A 25491-nucleotide genomic window follows, 5' to 3' on the forward strand; every position below is an offset into this window, starting at 1 on the left:
GGTGCCCATCACTCCGCCCTAAGTAACCCCTCCGCGCTCTAAATGTTCAATAAAAAGGAACTCAGTGCGGCCGCTCTTTTAGAAGGCGAAAAAGCGAGCACACCACCGTCCTCCTCGCGTTGTACCTGCTCTTCATGCCCCCTTAAACGCAGCCGTAGCGAGCCGACATTGCTCCGGTGCCGGAAGCGTCCCCGAGGGGAGGCGGGAACCGCAGCCGCAGGACGCGAAGGTGAAGCCCCGCACCTCTGCCGCCCCTCCGTGCCCGCACTGCCTCTGACCCGCCCGCTCCCTCTCAGCAGAGGCCCCAGCGGCAGCCGCCAATCAGCCGCTCCCCCTGCCCCGCCTGCCCGCCGCTGAATCCATCGCCGAGCAACGGATCGCGACGGCGATCGATTCTCTCGTCTTGCCTTTCACCTCCACACCCCCTCTTCCCGCTGGGTCAGACGCACCGCCCCGGGCGGGTGGCTGCAGGTGCCCGCCGGGAGGAGCAGTTCCTTAGGGAAGCAGGGACGGGATCACCGCTAATCCCCGCCTCTCTGGGGGTGGGTGTGTTGCCCTCATCTGCCCCGTTCCCGCCGCGCTGGCTCAGGGCTCTCCCCCGCCACGAGCTGGGCGGACATGGAGCGCGCGCTCGCGCCGCTGGACTGCTTCCTGCCCGCCGGTACGGTACCTCACACCGCCACCCGCCCGCCGTGAGGGGACGGAGGGAAGGAAGGGGAGGGCGGAGTGAGGCGGGGCGGTTCCAGCGCTGCGCTGGGGCACCCGGTGGCGCCGCCGAGATGCAGAGACGCCCTCCGCTGTCGCCTGTGCGTGCTGGGTTTGGAACGCTCCGGTATAAGCGGTGTAACGTTGTGCCTGCGCCGCCGCTGACTCTCCGTGAGGGGCCGCCCTGCGGGCCCGGCCCGAGTCTGCCGCGCGTCAGCCGGTTTGTGTTTCATATACCCATTTGTGACTGTTAACTCCCTTTTGCTTCAAACTGGTATTTGAAATGTCACCCCTTTTGGGTTTAATCGGTAGTTTTAGTGAGCTCGCCATAGGTTTCTTGAGCTGTCAATGGAGCGTATCCCTTGGCAAGGAGCCGTCGGTGCTTGGTGTGCCTTTGGCGTCCAAGGTTCTGCCCTGCCCGCAGAGGCTCCTGCCTGAGCGCTCCTCCCTGCTTGCCTCTTCAGTTCTGCAAGGCTAAGCGTTAGAGCTTGTTTTGGGTTTTTTCTTGGGGTTTTCCCAAGCTGTTCTTGAGTGGTCTGTTTTTGTGAGTTATTTTGGAGACCTGAGAGGCAAGTGTTACTAATATATAGCATTAGGCTTGTCATCTCTGAAAATAGAGCACCTGTAATAAGCCCAGACACAACTGTTACAGGGTCCTGCACCTGGGTCGGGGCAATCTAAAGCACAACTACAGGCTGGGTGGAGACTGGATTGAATGAGAGCAGCCCTGGGGAGGAGGACTTGGGGGGTGTTGATTGAGGAGAATCTCAACATGAGCCAGATTCAGTGTGTGCTTGAGCCCAGACCACCCACCTCCTACTCGTCTGCTGAGCTGCATCAAAAGGAGCGTGAGCAGCAGGTCGAGGAAGGGGATTTTCCCCCTCTGCTCTCATGAGATTCATCCTGTAGCTTTGGGGCAACAACACATGAATGACATGGAGCTGCTGGGGCCAGTCCAGAGGAGGCCACAGAGATGCTGTGGGGGCTGGAGCAGCCCTGCTCTGGAGCCAGGCTGAGAAAAGAAGGCTCCTTAAAGGGAGACCTCAGACCAGCTCCCCATGCCTAAATTAGGAGGCTGACAAGAAATCTGGAGAGGGACCTTTTTACAAGGGCATATACTGACATGGCAAGGGGGAATGGCTTTAAACTGACAGAGGGGAGATTTAGATTAGGTATTAGGAAAAGAATTGTTAATCTGTGATGAGGCCCTGGCACAGGGTGCCCAGAGAAGCTGTGGCTGCCCCATTCCTGGCAGTGCTCAAGGCCAGGCTGGATGGGGCTTGAAGCAAGCTGCTCTAGTGGAAGGTGTCCCTGCCTGTGGCAGGGGGTTGGAACTGGTCTCTTCCAACCCAAACTGTTCTATGATTTTAGTAGCTTGTACACTATTTGGAATAGGTACCTCTTATTCCCTATGTTGTTGCAGTATCTAATTCAGTATGGCCTGATTTGCTATTCAGTTATACCATTATAAACAGTAAATATTTGTATCTTTCTATAATGTGACTTTAAAGCTGTGTAAAAGAACATTTTGGCGTAGTAGCTGAATTCTAACTTGCACTGCTCTTTTCTGCTCTGTTCTGTCACTGCAACTTAAACTGCTGTGGTGAGGTCTGTGTTATTTATTCACTAGCAAGATCTGGAGGAAGGGAAGAGTTATAACAGAATGTATGCTTTTAACAGTTCAATATCTTTTTACAGCCAGCAGTCTAAGAACATGTTTAAACTCCTGTATATATATATATATATTTAATTGCATTTTGCTCTAATTTTTAAAATTTTTTTCAGGATATGTTCAGAGCTAGTAATAGGTGAAGCTGTATTCACATTAACCCTTGCCAGGAATGTATATTTGACTCTCTGTGTGTATTATGAGTTGCATCATTGCTTTGGGTAGAAAGAAGGGGTGAGCATGGAGGTGAGATAATCATAGGTGAGGTTTAATTTATTGCAGCGTGATGTGCTCTTGTATAAAAAGAGGACTAAGTACTTATTAAATATATACTAAGATGAGACAAAAAATATACTTGAAGAGTTTATCCCTGGGTAAGAGCAGGCATCACTATTTATATTCTAAGCCATTTGCTTTTGATAGGCATTTGTATGATGTTAGGGTTACTGCACATCCCTTGTTTCTACCAGTTGTCTGTTTGGGGTTTTTCCCCCCCCCCCCCCCTTTGGTTATGTCTGGTTGGAGGTGAAGATTTGGGTGTTTTTTCACAGTTTTCAAATGACTCACAGCCTTCTCAGACCAGAGGCTTCAGCTGAGTGTGAGGAAGCCTGCTTCATCTGAAAAAATGGCTGCTACAAGTATATGAGTTGACTTGGTTACACAGGATAGTGTGGCTATGAAATGCCACGTGATACTGCATCAGGATCCTTGTTGTCATTACAGACATTCATTGCCAGCATTTCCAATTGGTTTGGCCTGCTCAAAGTCTGCAAGGCTGAGCAGATTTATTTGGCAATTTCATAGTTTAAAATCTGGTATCCTCCTTGGGGAACTCAGAAATATGGTTTTCAGAGTTGGGTGGGTGAAATGAGGCTCCCGAATTCTTTGTGAGGAATTATCAGCAGTTCCTTCATTTTTTTGCTTCAGTGGGATATGTATGTAAGTGTCCAAATAATACAAAGCTAATTTATGTAGAACATGATGCTCCTTAAGAGACTTGATGTGAGGTTTCAAAATAAACCCTTGTGAGGACATTGGAGTACTATGGGCCTTATCTCCTTGCCTTCACTAGCATAAATGTATATTAGCAATGTATATTATGTTTCTGGATGCTTTCTAAAGCATCCCCACCATATGTGCAAACAGGGTGGCACCTTATGGTGAGGAGAATGGGAAAGATTTGTCAGCTATGTTGGGAGGTTGTTAGTTATTTTGTATTTCTTTTTGAAGGTGTTCAGAAATGGTGCTGATATTTATATGGAAAAGAATAAAACATAGGTTTGGAACCTAATAATAGGTACCTGAATTGTAATTTCAGGTCCACGTGCATTTTGGTAATTTTAGTCAGTGTAGTTAGGGTGAGTTCTATTTAGATTGCACATTTCCCTATATTGCACCTCATTGAAGTCCAAGCAATAGATATTTGAGAGCTGCTGTGCTAACTAATGCGTTCAGGGGCGTTGAATGTTATTCAGTCAAACAGCTGGAGCGTAGTTGGAAATCACTGTGCTGCAGTCAGAACACTGTGCTGTGGGCTTCAGAACTGTGTTGATTTGCCTAATGTAGTTTAGAATGGGTAACAAGGTAGAAGTTGAAGTGGGGTTAAGATCTAAATATGAGTGTTGCATACTGAAACAAATGTATTCTTATTTTCTCATTACATGAAACTGCTAAAAAGTCTCACAGGGGTTCACTCTGAAGTCCTGCATGCTGCTGTGAAAAGGTCAGGCAGAAGCTTCACAGGGCGAAGCTCTGACAGAGCTGTTGTAGAAGGCTCCTAGTGATGTCACGCTATGGGCCTGTGAATCATGACAAGAGGAACTTTGTTTTTTCTGGAGTATCCTGCTATAGGCTAGACATTAACCTCCTGCTGTTTTATACCCTTTTCTTGCACTATCATTGTGTCCTGCTGTTTGTCTCAGACTGTGCTGCAGGCATTTCTGCAGAGATGCAAGTGTTTCTAATTTATAATTTTAATACTGTGTACTTTAAGAGCTGAGTGTGCTATGCTTGTGTCTGATTAACGGTGTAAGTTCTGTAGCATGCTCTAATAAAGTTGCCCTGGAATACCACTTGAGACTTTCAGAAGGGCAGAGTGCTGGTTTGCTAAACTGTGTTTTCTCACAGGGACATTTTACATTGTGTGCCATAACATGGCCTGGATTCTCACTCATCTCCAGATGTGTTTAATGATTCTTTGCCTTGCACAGTCCTTAGAGTGCTGCTCATGATTTGTTTTATCAAGTGGAGTGATGTAGAAGGAGGATAACTTCCTCAGTTTATAATCCAACAGCTCTCAATATGAATGTCTTGTTGAGGTAGAGGGACTACAAAGAACCAGCAAATCTGGTCCTTCTGCTCTCTTCTGTGCCTTGCAGAGGGTTTGCTGGAGCTGAGCTTCCTATGACTGACAGAGAGCCTGTGCTACCAGTGGGAGTTGGTTCTGCCAGTCACTATTCCTGTCTGCCCGAGTCCGGTGACCAAATGCACTCCTGAACTGTGCTGCATCAAGAGCTAGTGATTAAGACTCAGTCTGCTGAGAAGAGGGTGTGTAGCTTCATCTCACTGAAGCAAGGTCATCTATATGTCATGTGAGACAATGCCACAACAAATGGGACAAAGGACTTCAGAATTATGTGGAAATATATAGCTGTTCCTTTGTGCACGGAGACTATAAAATTCTGCATTGAATTTAAAGCGAAGAGAACAAGAGGAAGTAACAATATGTTATGAATGATCTTCCATCATTCTGCAAGCTTGATTGTCTCTTGCTTTACTATATGTCTTTTGCTGGCAGTGTTACTGACTGTAAACAGGTTATCTCAGAAAGGATTATATCACCATATTCCTTTTTAAATGCCCAGGGCTTGAAGTTCTTTCTTAACGTTCCCTTTCTTCTAACACTAAGGATTGAAAATTATTTGTAAAATGGTGACATGTTTGCCACTCACTGAATGACCTCCCGCCTGGTAGAAATGCCAAAAACCACCTAAATGCCCCTTCACTAGAGCTCTGTGTGGTCTCTGTGATACATTATCTTGTTATCTAATACCCAGAATTCTGTGGTAAAATCAGGACAGTCATAGGGTTAGGAAATGAACCTTGTGGCCTCTGTAGCTGTTAAGCAGTAATAGTGTATGGAAATGAGTGCAGTCCCAGACTATTGGATAGCGCTGTAATTTTACAGGTTTTGTGCCATTGCTGTTGTGTCAGACCGTTCAAGTTTTTGGGTGAATCACAGTATCACAGTATGTTAGAGATTGGAAGGGACCTCAAAAGATCATCTAGTCCAATCCCCCTGCCGGAGCAGGAACACCTAGATAAGGTCACACAGGAATGTGTCCAGGCGGGTTTTGAATGTCTCCAGAGAAGGAGACTCCACAACCCCCCTGGGCAGCCTGTTCCAGTGTTCTGTCACCCTCACTGAGAAGAAGTTTCTTCTCAAGTTTAAGTGGAACCTCTTGTGTTCCAGTTTGTACCCATTACCCCTTGTCCTATCATTGTTTGCCACTGAGAAGAGCCTAGCTCCATCCTCATGACACTCCCCCTTTATATATTTATATACACTAATAAGGTCCCCCCGCAGTCTCCTCTTCTCCAAACTATAGAGACCCAGCTCCCTCAGCCTTTCCTCATAAGGGAGATGCTCCACTCCCTTAATCATCTTAGTTGCCCTGCACTGGACTCTCTCCAGCAGGTCCCTGTCCTTCTTGAACTGAGAGGCCCAGAACTGGACACAATATTCCAGATGCGGTCTCACCAGGGCAGAGTAGAGGGGAAGGAGGACCTCTCTCGACCTACTGACCACCCCCCTTCTAATACACCCCAGGATGCCATTGGCCTTCTTGGCCACAAGGGCACAGTGTTGGCTCATGGTCATCCTGCCGTCCACTAGGACCCCCAGGTCCCTCTCCCCTACACTACTCTCTAACAGGTTGTTCCCCAACCTATATTGGAACCTGGGGTTGTTCCTGCCCAGATGCAGGACTCTACACTTTCCCTTGTTATATTTCATCAAGTTTCTCCCTGCCCAACTCTCCAGCCTGTCCAGGTCTCGCTGGATGGCAGCACAGCCTTCTGGCGTGTCAGCCACTCCTCCCAGCTTAGTATCATCAGCAAACTTGCTGATAGTGCACTCAATTCCCTCATCTAAATCATTGATGAATATATTAAATAATACTGGTCCCAGTACTGACCCTTGAGGCACTCCACTAGATACAGGCCTCCAACTAGACTCTACCCCATAGACTACAACTCTCTGGCTTCTGTCCTTCAGCCAGTTCGCAGTCCACCTCACTACCTGATCATCCAGGCCACACTTCCTCAATTTAGCTGTGAGGATGCTGTGGGAGACTGTGTCAAATGCTTTGCTGAAGTCAAGGTAGACCACATCCACCGCTCTGCCATCATCCATCCACCGTGTTATTTCCTCATAAAAGGCTATGAGGTTGGTCAAGCATGACTTCCCCTTGGTAAAGCCATGTTGACTGCCCCTCATAACCCTCTTATCCTTGACATGCCTTAAGATGGCATCAAGGATAAGGTGTTCCATCACTAAATCAGATCGCTTAAAAGCTGTGATTGAGTTCTCCGAAGTTGAAAAATGTTAGCAGGGGTATCAGTTCTTAAGACTACTTCAGGAGTTCCTCAGTGAAGTGAGCAAACACTTCCATATGGCTATTATGCTGTTTTTATCTTTGAAATTGAAATACATTTAAAATGCCTTTTTTTATGTGAATGTGGCTGACCTGCTCCTGCTCTTCCTTTCAGATAAGTAGTAACACCAATCATTTAGTTGAGTTACCTGGGATGCCTTAGCTTGTTTTCGAAGTAGCTGTAAATATTCAGTCTTGGACCCTGCTGCTTGCTCATCTCTGTGCTAGGTCAACAATAGTTCTGTGAGCATTATTGTACAGATTACTTACAGGTGCACTTATGAATCAAGTTATTACAGGTGGCAGTTAACAGACATAATCATTATTAACCTCACCCATTTCTGTTAGATCTTTGCGTTTACACACTGAAAGGTTTTGGAGTTCTTTATGTTGGGAGGTGTTTTTTACTACTTTATGGAGATGTGTTATTTGAAATGGTGCAGCAATTTGAGCTAATAGGAAATGAAAATACATTTGCTGATTTTTGTATGCACACACAGAGCCCCCTTTTGAAATAAGTTGACATTGAAACCAGTTGCTGTTTGTGTGAATGGTGAATTCTTGTCTTGTGCACTGTCAGTGCACTGATAGTTGCTTGTCTTGCAGTCACTAGTAGGAGATAGCTGCCTCTCTGGATGGGAATATAATGGTGGAGGGGACTGAAGTCATCTTAAAAAATGAACAAACACCCCCAAACCCAAAGAAAAAAACCAAGCAATCACCCCCCTCTCCAAGAGTATAAGGGCAATAATGATGTCACTGGAGCTTCTGAGACAAAAACTTTCATTCGTTATTGCTTGTACAGATAGTACAGTGCTCTTATAAATTCCTGCTGGAACGTCTTGTTATTTTCTCTCAGTTGAGGCTTTTAAGAGCAGCTTGCTTACAGTGAGTACACAGAGTTGTATGAGGAATCAGGTGTAGCAGGTTGAGCCTTGAAGCTAGGAGGTACATTACCTGGCCCCCTGTAAACTCTGTTTCTTTGGCTTGTTTGTGTTTTCCTCCTGTGATTTAACATCAGATAAGGAAGTGGGAAATACACTTATTCCAGATATCAAAATGTTCGTGTTGCTTGTATCCAATTAAATGTGTGCAGGACAGCTGGAAACTCTTTAAACTTGTTAAAGAGCAAAATATTAATCTTAGAATGGAAAGGGAGTGAAGGAGAATAGTGGACTTTCAGGTGTTAGTTTTGTTTTCTTTACTGCATTTCATTTACATGTCTGTGGTCAGCTCTTAAGATATTTTAACAGCTGCACAACAGCTTTAATATGATGTTATATCTCAAATCTCTGTGTATACATATATATGAAAGCTAGTCTTACTTTCTGGAAGTGGAAAACTGAAGAGACTTTTTTCCACTTTGTAAAGCTCATCCAACTCTGATTTATGGAGAAATTGAATAAGAAGCAAAGAAACGAAGCGCTTCATTTACACAGGAGAAAATGTAATACAAAGAGGTTTAAGAGTTTTCAAAATCCAAAATAACAAATCCCAAGCATACTTGTGGATTTGCTTTAGATTTGAACATTCTGAGACATTAATCAAAGCTTAATCTATGTTGAAAATAGCAGTATCAAGAGTAAAACATAAAATCAAAGTCTCAAAAAGTAAAAAAAAAACAAACTAAAAATAACCCCAAGCAAACCACCTGGAAACGAGTAAAAGGGCTTGCAGATTTCCCTTCTTAAGTCAGTTCTCGGCAGCTTTTGGTTTTAGTGAGTTTTAGGTTTCGATGTAACCTAAGGGATTAGGACCTTAAGAAGAGTGCTGTTAATTAGTGTTTTGTCCAGGGAAATTACTAGTTAGAAATTTTCAAGATTTATTTCTATGTGACATAATGCCAATAATCTCTGCCGGTCTCAATGCGCTGGTGTTGAAAAGTGTGAATAAAAGGAGAGGAGGGGGAACACACCCCAAACCAAAAACCAGCCCACAACCAACCAGCCAGTGCAACAAGCCAGTAGCAGAGCTTACCAGTGCAAAATATAGTAAATCAATAGGAGAGACCTCTGATGTGTACACCTGGTTTTTGGTATGTTAAAGAACATTTCCCATCCCTTCAGAGAGAGGGAAATTTGCAGTGTATCCAGCAAGATTAACTAATCTAGTCTATTGCCAAATAATTTCAGGATTGAAAAGGACTGTCAGTTGTCTTTTCCACCCAAGTGACTATACGTGATCACAGCAAAGGATAACTGGTTTGTAAGCTTTTTTGGCTTGCATCTGTCTGTAATTTATAGCTGTGCTAGATTACATGTAAGTAATTTATGGAAACGGGTTCTCCTTTCCATCCAACTCTGACCTTAAACACGAGGAATATGATTAACAGTGTTTGTGTAGTACTGCCTTTGCATAATTAAAAAGAGAATTGAGAATTTGAAGGTGTTACAGGAACATTCAGTTAAATTTTACACACAGAGTACACACTGTAGCTCTTGGATTGCTTTTAAATTAAAGCCCTTGCTGTACATCCAATTGCAGTTGAAGCTGCTGGAAGGCTTTTCCTGTCATTTCCTAGCTTTGAATTTTATTTTGAATGGCAGTCGAATTTTGTCAGCGCTGTGCTGATTCTTTGTAGCTCATGTTGATGGATTGTCTGCCAGCCTTGCTTTCTGGCAGGACAGAAGCTGGAGGGATGCAAGTGTTTATCAGGCCAATTGAAATAAATGGGAAGCCAGCCAGTGAATTCAGTAGGAGCAGAACCTGTCCCCTCACAATTAATTTATTTTGTAGTTGTGGCTGCTGGTGTGGGCTCTTCTTCGTTTTAGTTCTCTTTTTTTCTTTTACTTTAACTCCTCTTTTCCCATCTATGCTTTCTTCATAATTATCCAGTCAACATTGTTCCCGGACAACACAGCAATAAGAGTGGCATTCCATGATATTTATACGTACAGTTTTGACCAAATTGTTGAGTGGCTTTAGTGGTAAAAGTTGTCTGTGTGTCTGACACAAAGAAGTTAGTTTTGCAGCAAAAGGGAAATACATTGATGCTACGATGTACTGGGGCCTCAAGATTTCATCATCTAGAAAAGCTTTGACTTCTCTGACAGCGTCGGTAAGGGTGTCTGTGGACCTGTTTGGAGACACAGCAGAGGCTGTCGGGAGAGGCAGAATGCTGCCTATTTCTTCTTTTTTTTTCTTCTTTTTCTTTCCACAAATATAATTCACAGTTACGTAAACTATGAAGGCATATATGAAAGACGAGTACTCTTCTGCTTCCGTAGCAGAAGGGCACTAGTATGTCAATGAAATCTTGTATATATGTGTGGGATTTATTTGCTTTTATACTTAACAGCTGATTTGACTGTGACAAGCAAAGCATTGAGGAGGACCAGCAGCAATTCTGGAAATAGATCCCTTATTTGAGAGTATGTTGCACTTCCACAAGGAGGGTTTTCTGGCAGCGATGACATGGGTAGAGTGTGTTGTAACATGGATGTGCTCTGCGCATCTCCTTTCACTGCAGCAGGCTGTTTTTCCTGCTGATGGAGTGTGAAGTTTGTGTGCAATTATCAGTCAGTGTCTGCCTTCCCCAGGGAGGATGGGGAGTGATGAGAGCTGGGTTGTGGCCTTGCAGTCCCACTCAGTGGAGATGGCCATATGGTGTGGGAGAGAGGGTGCTTAGAAGGGGTGTCACAACAGATGTTTTATTGCATACTTGTTGCCAAAAGCTTTAAGTGTCAGCTAGCTCCAGTAAGGTAGTGTCAGAGCTGTCCTAGGGGTGCAGTTAAGGAGGAATGCTGTTTAGATAACTCATAGTGTAGTTTATTATTTGCATTGGTATTGCAGTAGCTATGTTTTGTCAGGCAGACAAAGGCATAACAAGACCCAGAGGTTGGATGTAGGAGCCAAACAAATTCATACTGGAATTAGGTACAGGGTTTTTAACATGTGGAAGAATAACCAGCCATTTGAACACTGTACCTAGAGAAAGATGGATTCTTCATCAGTGTAAAGCAGTTGCAAGTCATACTTAACTTGAAATAAGAATGAATTTCAGGCTATCCTTTATACAAGAGGTTAAATTAGGTTGTCACTGTGATCTGTTCTGGCCTCTGAATCTGTAAATCTGAAACATTTAGCCTATCACATGAGACACTACTTTTCCTTACCATTTAAGTAGACAGGACAGACTATGGGAAAAGAAAGGAATTGGTATATCCAGGGTACTATGGTATGGAGTGTGAAGTGGATGGTCTCATGTTGCAAAGGAGGTCTTTGAGAATGGGAAACCAATTTCAGACCTCTTGCAATGTGGTTCAGAAGTTCAGAGGACTCTACTTCCCCCTTATGTTTTGTTGTATGCTTTTAAAATAAAATAAAGCAAAACAAAGCAAACAAACCCTGTAGTGCTTGGTTATGGCTCCTAGGCAGCAAGAAGAACTTACTACAGTAAGAATATACTACACAGTGTGGTGGATTTAGTGCTGGTTACTGTGCGCTATCAAAAGCTTTAAAATTATTTCCATGGATTCTATCCTTATTTATCAATAAATATTATAATTGTGAATCTCACAAGGAAGAAAAGGCTTAAATTTAGACAGCAGGGTGAATAGTTATGCTGAACTTACACAACATTATACCCAACTATTCTGTTTCTCACTGAGATTTATATTTGCTGAATACATTTGCTGAAATAAATAGCCAGTTTCCTTTGAGGACAGAGTTGGAACTGAATAAATGTAAGGTATCAGAGTAATAACAAAGGGACTGAAGTCTAAAATAATGCAGTTGTACAGCCCAAATAATGTAAATTAGAGCAGCAGAGAGGAAATCTAAATTTAGGAATGCGGAGGAAGAGCTAGTGATGTTTTGTGAGACTTTATAAATTTTGTAGTCTGATCCTTTGTTGTTTAATCTTCTCTTCTCCCAATGGGAAATACATATGGAAAATACACATCTTGTGATAGAATCACTAGGTAAAAAGAGTTTTGTTACTTGAGTGGAGGAGCCTATCAAAAGAGGAGCATTTAGGAAGGAAAGCCTGCTGTTCCATTCAGTGGAAGACCCGTTGCAGCTGCCAGTCTCTCTGTACAAAAGAATTGTCCCATTCATAGCTTCCCCAAGAGCATATGTAACAGATCTTGGAAATAGGCACTGATTCTGTTGCAGCTGGTTAAGAAATGAATTTCAACTGCAGCAAAGAAGGCTCAAGTTAGATACTAGGGGAAGAATATATAGGTAGCAGGAGAAAGCACTGAAATATGTTTTTTGAGAAGATGATGTAGTCGCTGTCACTTCATCTACCCTTTCCTTTGTCAAGGGTAGATGAAGAGGAATTATGTAGAGACCTGATTCTACTTAGGGGCAGAGGAAAGGACTAGATGTACAAAACCTGGATATACAAAAGCATAGGAAATTGCAATGTGCATTTAAGAATCATATATATAGAGGCAGTGAAGGACAGGCCATTTCTGCAGACTTAAGTAGTTATGCTAGATTCAATTGGACTGTTCAGACAAGCAGGACTTAGTTTTGTGGTTTGAAGTTCACATTCTGTAAATTACTGATGCTTTCTTTTGTATAATGATACTTATCCAAACATGATTTTTAGCAAAATTACAGATGACATTTTAAGTACACAAGTATGGGAAAAGTGTGAGGAATGAAGGTCCATAAACTCTGAAATAAGGAGTGAAAACTGTATGTAGCAATTGCTGTGAATTTGCCAGACAGAGGAATGTCTCTGTGATCTGATTTCATCAGTTTCCATACTGCTGCGAATTGTCAGTTGACTTTCTAGAGGTTTCAAAGAGATTACCTTGAAAAAAAAATCCAGACACTTACAAGTCCTCTTACTCCATTAGTTTTTACAGGTGATTTTTTGTATTACTAAGTGTCTCCCAGAGACTGTTACAGGAGTTTCTAGAATCTACTTTTTCGTGATGTCCAGAAGAGAAGTAGATTTCAAGAAGCTTCTTTTCAGAAAATAGCTCCTATCTCTCTCCCCATGTCCCCCCAGCTCGGAATATGTGTTTCTGAGAGTAAAAATCAGCAAGAGAATGCATTTACAAAGAGTTTATTGTTTACCCTGTATTATACTGACAGAATTAATTCATTTAATTGTCGTGCATGTCACTATAGTGACAAAGCCTGTTGCCAGTATAATTTATACAGTCATTATTATTTCCAGTGAGAAAGTACGCATCAAATTACATGATACTTGGTGATTTGAGGTACATCAGTTACGGAATCTGTGTGCAACTGCTGCATTGGCAGATGGCTGAGGTCAATATCCACTCTCTCTTCGGCTTTACAAATCAGAATCAGTGGCAGCATTGTCAAAACATGTCAGCACTTCAAGGGTGGCGTGCACCAGACCAGTGGCTCCACAACACATCTTGGCACACAAGCTGCGGCTTGGAAACAATTCAAATTCTTGCGATATACCTGTGGGTAGTTTTTAATTTGGGGGTGTGGGGGGGGGGTGTTAGTTGCTTTATACTTGAAACTTGAGCTACTAACCTAGAAGACTGTAGCGCTTAGGAAAAGGGTATGGCACTGAGATATTTTCCTTGATATATTGCATCAAGAAGCAGCTGTGCATATATTATTTTGATGGTCCTGAGTACGCATGTCCAGTTCCAGTACTTGGTAGTTAATAACTTTCATAGAAATAAAATACATCACAATGGTAAGGAAGCAGAGGAGGAGGCTGGGGAAGAGTATTTTCTGGACTGCTGTATCATAAATTACTGAATAGTCTGGAGCAGCAGAAAATGTGGGTGATTTCCCTAGGGAAGAGAATAAGGGGTTTGAATCTTATTCTGCTGCCACTCAGTAGATTGTGACTATAGAGAGTGCAGAAGGTAATGTCATAAAACAGAGGAAAGAATTGGGGCAAGATGCAGGAATAAATACAGGTTGCCTCTAAATTATATGCTGGCTTGAATTTACTTAATGGATGCCAAAAGCCATTCTTTTTATTTAGAGAAGACAACGCCCTGCCTGAGAGGACAAAGACAACATTTTGTTCTTTAGAGGCCTAAAACTAGTTTTCCTAATTATTCCTGACATTTTGTCATTCATGCTATGAGCTTCCTTAGAGAATAGAAGTAAATAGCCAGTCTCCTGTGAGAGAGAAGACATGAACTGAATGAGTTTAAGGGTTGAAATTTGCTAGCATGGGCACCAATCCCTAAAATGATGTTGGAGTTGCAGAATAAGACGGTGGAGAGCAGTGTGAGATACCGTGGTACTTCTCAGAGGCAGAGTAAGCATCTCTGAGTATGACACATAAGAGTAAATTAGGAATGCATTTATATGCAGCTTTATACTTCTGAAGTTTCGGTTTAAGTAGAAGGCTGAACTCGGCATGTTACAAAATACTCCTGTATTTTTTTAGCATCCTGAAGCCCTCGCAGGACATCTGTGGTAGACGAGGTAGATGACAAAATGCTATTCAAGCCTAGAACACTCTGAAGTCTCATCTTGAAAAGAGAAACCCCCATGGCTGAACTGAGCACTTTCCTGGAGTCCCACTCAATGTGGAGGTAACCAGAGCCTGTGCAGATGTATAGCTTACAAGACTGTCAGCCAAAAAAGCCAGCAGCTAAAAAGCTGTTTTCATGAGAAAAGCAAAGAGAGGAGACTCTTTTGAGTTAGGGATTCTACCGCCTTCCTTGTAATACAGTGCTAAATGCAGTGTGTCTTTTCAAGTGACCTTTATCTTAACTTTAATCTTTCTTAGCCTCTTAAGGGAAGTTGTATTATCTGAATGCCTTCCATGTGTAAAAATTTACTTTTCCATCCTTTAGCACCTTTTACTCTTTTCAGATGGCTATTAATGTTATTACATTAATAATACTGTTATGATCAGGACTGGCTTTTGGGGCATTTAAAACTTTACAATACTGGAAGGGTAGTTGTACCATTTGTATCAATAAAATTCTGTCAGTCACAGATAAAAATGGGATTCAAGAGGCTGAGAGTAGCAAAACCAATTTTCCTGTATTGAAAGCCATGAGTTTTAAATAATAAGTATTTTTCTTTTTAGAGGTTGGGTGCTAAGAAGATGCGTGAGCAGCACCTGTAGCATCTTTTGAAGGTTGAGATTCCCAGTCCTTTTAGAATGAGGCAGTCTAGGTGGAAATAATTGGAAAACAGCCTTGAAGGTTTCTGTGCCTATTTGAGTGTGAATGGATGTATGTCAGACCTAATTAGGTCTACTGAGGAAAACATAAATGTCAATCGCTTTTTACCAAATGCATCCAGCTACTTTTGAGATTGTGAATGGGGTCCAGTGAGCACACAGCCTGCTTAATGTCACCTTTCTAGCTTATGTCTTTTAGCTCTGTCCCCTGTGATATATGGCATTTGATTTTTCTTGAAAACAAAGTCAGACAGATGGAAACTAGATACTGCCACTCTAGTGCTTACTTAGCTAATATGTCCGAAAAAGCAGACTTAACTAATTCAGAACATTTAATGAAAATGGTGGTTATTTTACCTTCCTGTATTTCATAGGGTTTAATCGGTTAGATCATGGAGCTCTATTTATTGGAAACTTGATAACCCCTTCAGTGCTTTGTCTAACCTGCTTTTTGTTCTATAGCTATGACTTTATCAAATCCTATTGGAAGCATGAAATGTACATCTGTTTACATCTGTTTTCAACAGTGATTATATGTAAACGGATCTTTCCTGCTTAGTTACATTAGGGTATGCCTATTGTGAGTACTCATATCTTCTTTCTTGGTAAGTGATGTACTGCTGGCTTTTCAGGGCCATCATGAACTCTGTCTTTCAAATATTTCCTCTGTGGGTGGCTGCTTTAGAAATGTTTGTGAAATTCCAGCTATGTGCTCTTGTAGTTTGTTAGGAAAGGGTAAGTTTACCCAGGGATCCCTTAAGGGCATGCTAGGAGTAAAAAGGTATTGTCTATAAGTAGCATCACTGAGTCAGTAGAGGCTGAGATTGTGCTGGAGAGGAAAGAATGTACCTTGCTTTTAAATTTGTTTGGGGAATTTGGAGACAAGTGGCAGTTTAATATTGTTCACATGAGAAAGTTTATTTAAAGCACGAGCTGTGCTGTGTAAGTAAACTTTTACAAATCCCTTTATGGACTCTGTTTTGTGATGTGAAAGCAGCTTACTCAGTTCAACTTAAATGTGTTCCTAAGAAAAAGAACTTAAATAAACTAAAGTAAGCCTAGTGGGAGTTGAAACACGAGTGTCCATGCAGTTTTTTGTCAAATATAATTAAGTCGGTTGAAAATCATACCTTGCAGGTATCTATACAGCATTTGCTTGGAGACAGCGTCTCCTTCTGGGAGTGGAGGGGTGAAAGGCAAGACTTTCAGCTCCCACTGCTAGCATTCATAACATTGAAATCAGTGGAAAAATCATATCCACTCATTTTGGCCCTGATGTGAATAGTGAAGTGAAATTTTGGAAACTTCACATTTATGGCTTGAAATTAGCAGACTTACAATTTGAGAAACTGACTTCTTTCAGTGTCTGTCTTTAAGGAGATCAAGAGATCCTCTGAAATACATTTTGTGCCTTGCAATGCTTAGAAAAGTGCATGTGTCTCACCAAAGATGTGGTCAGTGCGTGTAGCACCAGATGGTCCTGGAGCTTTGTCCATAAATCATGTGTCTGCTTTTAGAGTTTAATATAAGTTGGGTCAATTTTAGCCTCATTTTCTTGCAAAGTGATCGGGGTTGGTTTTTGGTTTTTTTTTTTTTTTACATTTACAGCGAGTTAATCAAAAAAGACTATTTGAAATATAACGGCTTCTGCAGTATTTTAGTTCTTATAGAAGCAAAAGAGTGTAGATTCCCCTGTTACATTGTAGTAAAGCAGATGTGGTCCTTAAAGGGGTTTCTTTGCGAGTGCTTCTCCCAGAGTATTTGCTAGAGGTACTCAAGCTGTTCATTGGTTATTATGTTTGCTGTGTTTTAAATGAATGTATAACTCCAATTAAGTGTCATGGGATATATGCTTAAAAACATTATGTGTTATAACATTATTATCTTTACAATTGTTTGGTTATTAGCAATAAATTCTTTCTTTGGAAATGGTGACCTGCAGACAGCTCCAGAATGAGCAGAAAGAGAGGACTGTTACCTCATGACAGCGCTCCTGGTACAGAGTGGTGTGCTGATACAGCAGTACTCTTTTGATGACCTCTTATTGTGTCTTTGTGTATCACTGCTCTGTATTGGCTAGGCATTTCCAGCTGGCTCAGAATTCTGTACCTACTGGTTAGCATCCTGTTAGTGGTAATGGAATTGTGGCAATTTGTATGGAATTCTGATCAGCAAGGTCATTATCACACTTCTGAAGCCTTCCGACTTCCAAAGTCCTATGCAGACCTGATCATTGTAACATACAGAACAAGTGTATAGACTGGCTAATCAGAATTCAAAAGCTGAATACTGAAAATCCATGGTCCTTTTCTCTTGAGCATTCTGTTCTGCAATTCATTATTAAGCAATTATATTTTATACGATGTTACAGGTTGATGTATACAGACGTTATGCAGACAATGCCCCAACTTGTTCAAAGGCTAAATTAGCAAGGGATGCTCCTAAATAATGGGAGAGGGTATCGTTATATCCTTGCATTGCATGTTCTGCAATTAGGGAACTTTGTTTATAGGATGTCTTGTTCTTTTCTTTTTTTTTTTTTTTTTTTTTTAATTAATTAATTAATTAAATTTTATTTTTTCTCTCTCCTCATTTCTGGAAATTTTCCTGACTCCACATTGTCTCATTATATTTTTCTGAGCACAATGAATGCTCACTTGTATAGGAATGGCTTATTAAAAACAAAATGATGGCTTATTAAAAACAAAATTTAAACCTCTATTTGCATTGAAATATGTCCTGAAAGATGAAGCCTTCAAGCTAGTTGAAATTAATGTGTAGACTGGTTCTTAATCAAAATGATTCACATGCTAGTTTAAGACAGCAGCTAAGATATTTGTAATATGAACTGAGAAAGAGAGAAGGAAGTCACCACGTAAAGGTGAGATGACTGCCATAAGCACTATGAGTAGTAGATAATGGTATGCAAGCTGCTTAACTGCCAATGCGTGTTTTAGGTATTGTGGCAACTGGTAAATTTGAAGAGATTTTAAAGGATAATATATAGTGAGTTTGAGGTTTTCACAGGTGTGGGATGGTTTAAAAAAGTATTGAAAATTCAAATAGCTCACACAGAGCTTTTAGGCTGAAATTGCTGCAGGACATCCATGAAGAAAACATTTCCAGAAGTCAATATTGACATAGTTGAGCCAGCAGCAAAGGGTAAAGACAGCATCATCTGGTAGTCTAGTTACAGGTGGGATTGTCCAGAAGCAGTAGGACGAGGGGGTAGTCAGAGGGTCTTCAGAGTTTTGGAAGAGGAGAAATGAGAAAGAAATAACTTGGAACATGTTGGCATTGTTGACCAGTCTTGAAGACCATTCAATACCCTGGTTCTCTTGCAAAAGCCCTGCTGAACCAAGGGGCCTGAAGTGTTTGTGTGCAGTCCAACTGGTGATGGCATTGAGTTAGGAAAGTCTAGTTATAGTGTAAAATGCCTTGGCAAGTATAAATCCCCTGTTGTTTAATTAGTTTATATGAATTAGATTAGTGGTGTAAGCAGAATTGGATCTGGCACCTGTCATGCTTCTATAGTATCAGAAAAATATTTTCTACAGCAATACACGCTCATAGTTTGTACTATTGTAAAGCCAACTGTTTGTCCAGCACTCACCCATTGTAATTGTATTCTTGCCTTTTAGTTTTTTATCTGGTACCCATAAAATCTCCTTTTATTCTTAAAAAAAGCAGACCAATCCATGCCTGAAGGAGGATGGATCATTTGTTTTAGCATGTGCAAACCGCCCCCCCGAACAGTAAACTGCCATCCATTCAGGTTCTGTATAGGTGCTGTGTGTTTGAACACACTGGTTTGGATTTTGAGCCTGTGAACTCTGGCCTTCTATCTTGTTTGATTTTTGTTTTCATATTCGTATCTTAATTTTCATTTCACTTTTAATTAGCTTCATTATATTTGATGGCAAAATGTTTGCATTGTCTTCAGTGTTAATAGTCTAATTGTTTCTCTTGCCTTAAGTAGTATCTTGTTGACTTTATAAGCCATCTTTTCCACATCATCTACAGAATTAATTTCCTGTGCACGTAGCTGTGTTGTCTGCAGCATCTTTCCCAAACTTTCTTGATTAGCATTTTTATTGTTGTATTGGATTTTTTCAGTAAGAATTAAGCTGTGAAGACAGTTGATAAAAATTAGTATTATTAGTTGGTGATCTTTTCAGACATCACTAAAAATCTATGTATTCCCCATTGTAAAACAGCTTAGGAGTTTAGAGGTAATAAAGGTCTTTCTAAAAAGAAAACAAACCCGAAACCCCACAAAGCAAACCTAAGGAACCAACTACCCTGCAGTAATTGAGTGCTATTTTCTAAATCCAAATTAAAATTGTCAATAACTTTTCATGTGAGAACAACAGATGTCAGTGCTGGTTTTACTGAAAGTGGTGCACGTAGTGCTTGTTTCCCATAGTGTTTTATTGCTATTTTCTGTTGGTTACATTCATCAGAAAGAATTAGGCCTTGTAGACAGCAAACAGATGCTGCAAGCAGGTATGTTTTAGCTCTTGAAATACTCTTCGGTGTTCTCTTCCCTTTCGTTGTAATCATGCAGAGAAATATAATGAAGTAATCATGATAGACTATGACATCACCCTTGCCTGCCTTTATATCTTTAATGGGTATGTTGTTCTGTTCTTAGTGTGTGTGCAGGTTTTATCTTAGATCATAACTTACTTCTTGGTTTTCAGCTTCCAGTCATTTATTTTGGCAGTATGCCACCAAGGTCACCTGTGATATTGGAAGACTGGAGGCCCTATCACCTGGTAGATTCAGAGCAGCAGATAGTCTGCATCTGTGGAGTTCTAGATCAGCTCTGCCCTGACTTCTATAAAAGGGCTGCTGTACTCACTGTCTGTAGCTTTCAGAAGAGTAAATGTGATGAGCGCCTGTATTCACTGACACTTTGTGCCTTTACTGCAGGTCTGGGGTTGAGAGAAGATTCTGTCCTGAAAAATTATGCAGCTTTCTGAAAGACATCTTTGTCCTAAATTAGCACAAGAAGTTGAAATCTCAGAGAATTCCCTAAATCTTAGCTAGGATCAACAAAAGCATTTTCATTTAAATTGTCTTAAAGTGTTTTATTTCAGATGTGACTGTTGAAGTTCATGCTTTAATAGTGAAAATTCTCTGCCAGTGACATATTTCACTTGCAGAATGATGAGCTGGGATAGTTTAACAGCTTCAGAGAATTTGGAAACAAACATGTTTACCAAACCTCATGTTTCCTGTGACCAATTTATTTTATTAATGAGTATTTATCTTGAGACAAAAAGATGTTTTCTCAAAAGTTTCCCAGTTTTCTCTATCTGCTGCATGTTTTTTCTTCTGTAAATGCAGAGCCTGGTGCTACATGGTAAAATATACATACTTCTTAGAGCGATGTTTTCATTCCAATGTGCTTTAAATTTAATGTCTGCTTGTATTTCTTTGGAAGAAAACAAAAAACCTGACAGTCAAGGAAAAACTAGTCCTAAAAAATAATACAACCCTTACGCAAAGTCCAAGACAGCATGAGTTTATACCCAGACTTCCAAAAAGACAATGTAAGGTAATTTAGGTAGGTATAATTTTTCTTTTAATGTTGCTATGCCTGCTGAACCATCCTGGCATACAGAAGCCTATTGTGCATTGTAAAAACATTATGGTGAGTTCTAAGATGGAAGTAATTCCTTCAAACTCAGCCTAATTAAGACTGAACCATCCTGCCTTTAGTGACAGATTCTCACTTGCTACGCCTTGGTATTTCCTCATCAAAGCCAGGTTGGACAGAGCCTTGGGTGACATGGTCTAGTGGAAGGCATCCTTGCCCTTGGCAGGGGGCTTGGAACTGGATGAGCTTAAGGTGCCTTCCAACCCAAACCATTCTGTGATTCAATGATTTTATTGCCCCCATTCATGTTTGCACTAAGTGTGTCTTTTCCTAGCTTCTTTTAAGTCATTTCATCAGTTGTTAAGATTTTTCATATTAATGTAATTAAGAGTTTGACTTTAGGTCGTTGATCTCAGAGTTTAGTTTGCTACTGGGTTAGATGGAAGCTGAATCAAATGAAATTTACTGTAGAGGGGAAACACAGAGTCAATTTTACACAACTGGAGTTAAGAAAAAGTATAGAAATGGGTAATAAGGACTGTGAGTAGTATGGCGCGTTTCCATGCAAAGAGATTAAATAGACCAGAACTTCAGCTTGGAAAAGAGATGACTGAGAGAAAATACAGTAGAAACCTGCAAAATCATAATTACCACCAAAAAAAAAAGGCAACTAGGAACAATTTATTTTTATGTTGTGGGTTGGATGTTTTTTTTTTCTCTCCCATTGCCAGAGCTGAGGCTGTGAAATGAAACTGTTGTACAGAAGGTTTGGAGCAAAAGAAGTAATTTTTGTGCAGGCTGCAATTAAATTGTACCAGCTTACAGCCACAGATATGGGGAAATGAAAAGTATTAAGAGTTTCAGAGGGATTAGAGAAACTGATGGAGAAATAAGTAGCAGCTATTATTAAAACCTGGATGCAGCTTCTGGTTCAGTTACTAAACACTGGGAGCTGAGTGACACAATAAGGAAAGTGTGTTTCATGCGTGCCCAATTTCTGTACTCTTCTCAAAGCCTTTAATGCTTCGTATTGTGTCAGAACAATGGAGTAGACAGAACTTTATATAATTTGCTTATTTTCAGTAGCTAATATTTAATTTCTAAAGAACTAAAGGTAGAAGCTGCTGTTAACTGGAGAAATCACTGTTCTGGATTAAGAGGTAACCCTGCCCTCCCAGCCCCTTCTGAGAGTTTGTCTCTGCTGGAGGTCACTCTGCCCTAGGTAGCGAGGTGGCCAAGTGGGCACTCCTGTTTGGGTGAGCAAGGGGCAGGTTAGTTCAGAATGTCCCACAGATACTAATGTTTTATCACACTGGTTTAGCAGTGATTGTCTGGGAGATATGATAGTCAATTCATTCAACTTAAATGAGGAGGAAAAGTGCTATGATAAAGACAAATGCATCCACATTACATGTTCATTATTTTTTCAAAATTAGAAGTTAAACTCTGTACCTTTGGAAATCACTGTCAAAACTCACCAAGGTTTTAAAGGACAGCAGCTTTTACAGCATTGATTTAGTTAAATGGGTACAAATCTATATGCAGAAAACCTCTTTACATTATGAAAGCGTAATTGCATAAAATAGTCTTATCCAGAGTTAAATCTTCTGCTACTTCATTCTGCATAAAGGTTCCTCGTCAGAGTACTCATAATAAGTATGAGGTAACATAATAAAGTATTCCGTGTATGGTTTTTCGGTGGGTTTGGCTGTCATTCTCAAAGAGCATGTTACAGGTATGATTCTTCTGATATCAGTAAAATCAAATCAGAATAATTTTTGGCACAATGAATCAAATTATTTTCCTCTCTTAACAGAACTGAATCATCAATAAATAAAGAGTATGTGACATCTTAAAGGGCATTTGCCAAGTACATTGTTTTCATATGGACCTCATTTCACATGTTAACAGTTCCTTGCAGAACTAAAAGCACATCGTATAGCAAGCTGAAGTGTAGAAGAGCTTTTTGTCTTGGGTGCTTTGTGAAGTTATTGAGCTCCTTGTATGGAAAACTCTATGTAAATGCATTACAATTATATTGATGATGATTATTGCAAAGCACTGAAGAAAATGATGTAGGAAAGTGATTAGATCCTTCTCTCCCTTAAAAAAAACCCGAACAAAACTCAGTGTCTGAATAGTTCTGGATTTTAATCACTTGAGAGATGAAAGCTGTGTAGAAATAAAGCAAATCTGGCTCTTAGTGTGAATATTCAACTTTCAGGATGTCAGTATATTTGCGGATTACCTACTTTATTACCTGAGCTCAGAAAAAAATATACCAAAAAAGCTAGCTGCAACACACAGTATTCTAGTCTTATTAAAAACCCCTGTAATTAATTATAGACATGGTAAAAAATAATAAGCTTATTTTGAGCCAGAGCGCATGACCGTTTGTAATATGAATTTCCTGTCAGAAGAGTGATAAAAACTTGTTTTATAACCACTCTCCCAGTAAAAACCCAAGTAAATATAATTGTAACTATGTGTCAACACTATGCACTGACTATGGCAAAAGGCCTTTCGGTGCAGATCTCAAGAGATTTAATGACAGAGCGATGTGTCCTTCTTGGTTTAATTATTTTTCAGAACTTACCGAAATGACAGTTAAAGAAGAGGTCACCTGAAGAGCGGAATGCAGCGCTGGGCCTTAAGGAAGAAAGAAAACTGACTTTGGTTTTGTGTCCCTGTAGAAGGCCTGCCACTATATAGCAGTTCTTTTGTTCTGACGTTTAGAACGTCTCTTGACCTTGTCTTGAAAAGCAGATGGGTTATTGAAGTCTCACACCTCACAGAGCCCAGGCTGCAGCACTGGGACACAGATTGTTGCTGAACTGCTTTTGATTCAGATTTCCTCCTGGTAGTTGTCAGTATAGTGAGTATATTCCCAAATGGGAGGAAAAGGAGTTGATAAGGCGTTTTATGTTAATCTGGTGTTAGATTATATACTTCTATAACTAGATGAGGGTTGAACAGTTTGGTACTTTGTGAATACAGTCTCTTTTGGAAACGAAAGTACTAGCCATGAAATGTTTTAAATAACATGTTTATAAGGATATGTAGTGAGTGCAACTCTTACCTTCTAGTTTATCAAGTCATTGTAAAGGTAACAAGAATGAAGAAGGTTGTCTGGGTCATCTAATTAATGACCACTTTTATCTCACACAATGTAATCCTTCTCTTACATTTAACTAGCTCTGGTTTTTATGTAACAGCAGATTGGTTTTTTGTCCTTTACTTTATCCTATTTGGTTGGTACTACAAAACACCATTGTTCTAATATTTAAGAACTGTTTTCTAATATTCCTTTTTATGGGCAACTTAGAAATATTCATGTGTGAACATATTCCTTTCAGTCCTGTTCTCCTGCGTGGAATCTTCCATAGGAGGTTCTGTATCTTTTACACAAAACTTTCTTGTTTTCTGTGTACTGAACACAACATTGGATTGCTTTTTTGTTTATACAACTTTGTTGTCTTTGTGTTACTTGAGGTAATCTTGTGACCAGTTGGCATACTTATGAAGTCGTTATGATTTGGCAGTTCAGGAGCTCCCAGCTTAGAGCATCTTTTTGTTCATTAGACCCCAAATGCATTTCTCATGCTTCTGGTAATACTGAATTTCATCCTGGTTTTGTTGCTTCATGCTTCGAAGCCATGCATTAAATTCCATGACGTATCCATCTCTTTCTTTCTGTTGATGATGCCTTCTCACTTTGTCTTATGCCACAGTGATTAAAGTATTAAAGTTAGTCCTAGCACTGATCCCTGAGAATAGATGCTAGGAACCTTTTCTTCAACTGGATACATTTCCTTTTGAAACAAATCAGTATAATTTGCCCATTAGCCATTTTCTTGCCCTATTTAGCCCTCTTCTACTGATCAGTGATAAGTGATAAGATCTTGTGCAGCTTCATGACATTATTCCTTTGCAGTTCCAGATTTATGGCATACCCCTTCTCATGAAAATCAGTAAAGAAACACCAACAAAAAAAAGACCCCAAACCAGCCCATAACATTTACTTTGACAGGATTTTCCTTCAGTGAACTCATGTGCACCAAAATATACTTGAGTTCTTTACTTCCTAATGCTGTGTAGCTGCAGACATCATAGGTAGATGCTTTTAAGTCTTCTTTCTGGTAATGTGGTATTAGCTATGCAGCTGAACAAGTCCTCGGTTTAGGATTTCCAGCCAGACAAATTTAATATTTTTCTTGATCAGGACTGACTCAATAGAAATGCACGAAGTCACTCTCTAAATTCTGTGCAAGCAGAAAATATTTTCAAGTTCAGCATAGTCTTGCTCAGGCAAAATTTGAGTAATTCAGTGTTCCAGAATTGCTGTAAAATGCAGTTGCCATTAATTGTCCTGGGTTCAGCAGTAGCGGTCATTTTTCTCCTTCTTAGTAGCTGGTGCAGTGCTGTGTTTTTGACTCTTGGCCTGGGAACAGTGCTGATAACACCGATGTTTTCAGTTGCTGGTCAGAATGTTTACTCTGACCAAGGACTTTGTGAGTCTCACACTCTGCCAGGGAGGAAAGGAAGCCGGGAGGAAGCAGGGACAGGACACCTGACCCAAACTAGCCAAAGAGGTATTCCATACCACAGCACGCCATGCCCACTATATAAACTGGGGGCAGTTACCCAGAAGGGCTAGATCACTGCTCGGTCGGGCTCGGTATCAGTCGGCAGGTGGTGAGTGGCTGTATTCTCTTCCCTTGTTATTTCCCTTATCATCATTATTATTGGTGGTAGCAGTAGT

The 25491-nt window shown here is 40.7% G+C and overlaps 1 protein-coding gene across 1 annotated transcript in view; it reads left to right on the forward strand.

Annotated features, from left to right (window-relative positions):
• Positions 1 to 618: 618 nt before the first annotated feature.
• Positions 619 to 25491, forward strand: part of TPK1 (thiamin pyrophosphokinase 1) — a gene marked incomplete at both ends in the record, with an annotated part of 286248 nt that continues 261375 nt past the window's right edge. The window contains one exon of the mRNA XM_080611270.1: positions 619 to 661. Within this exon, the coding sequence (XP_080467396.1) occupies positions 619 to 661 (43 nt within the window). The remainder of the gene's footprint in view (positions 662 to 25491) is intronic.

This window comes from Psittacula echo, assembly GCF_963264785.1.
Source record: "Psittacula echo genome assembly, chromosome: 2".
NCBI lineage: Eukaryota > Metazoa > Chordata > Aves > Psittaciformes > Psittacidae > Psittacula > Psittacula echo.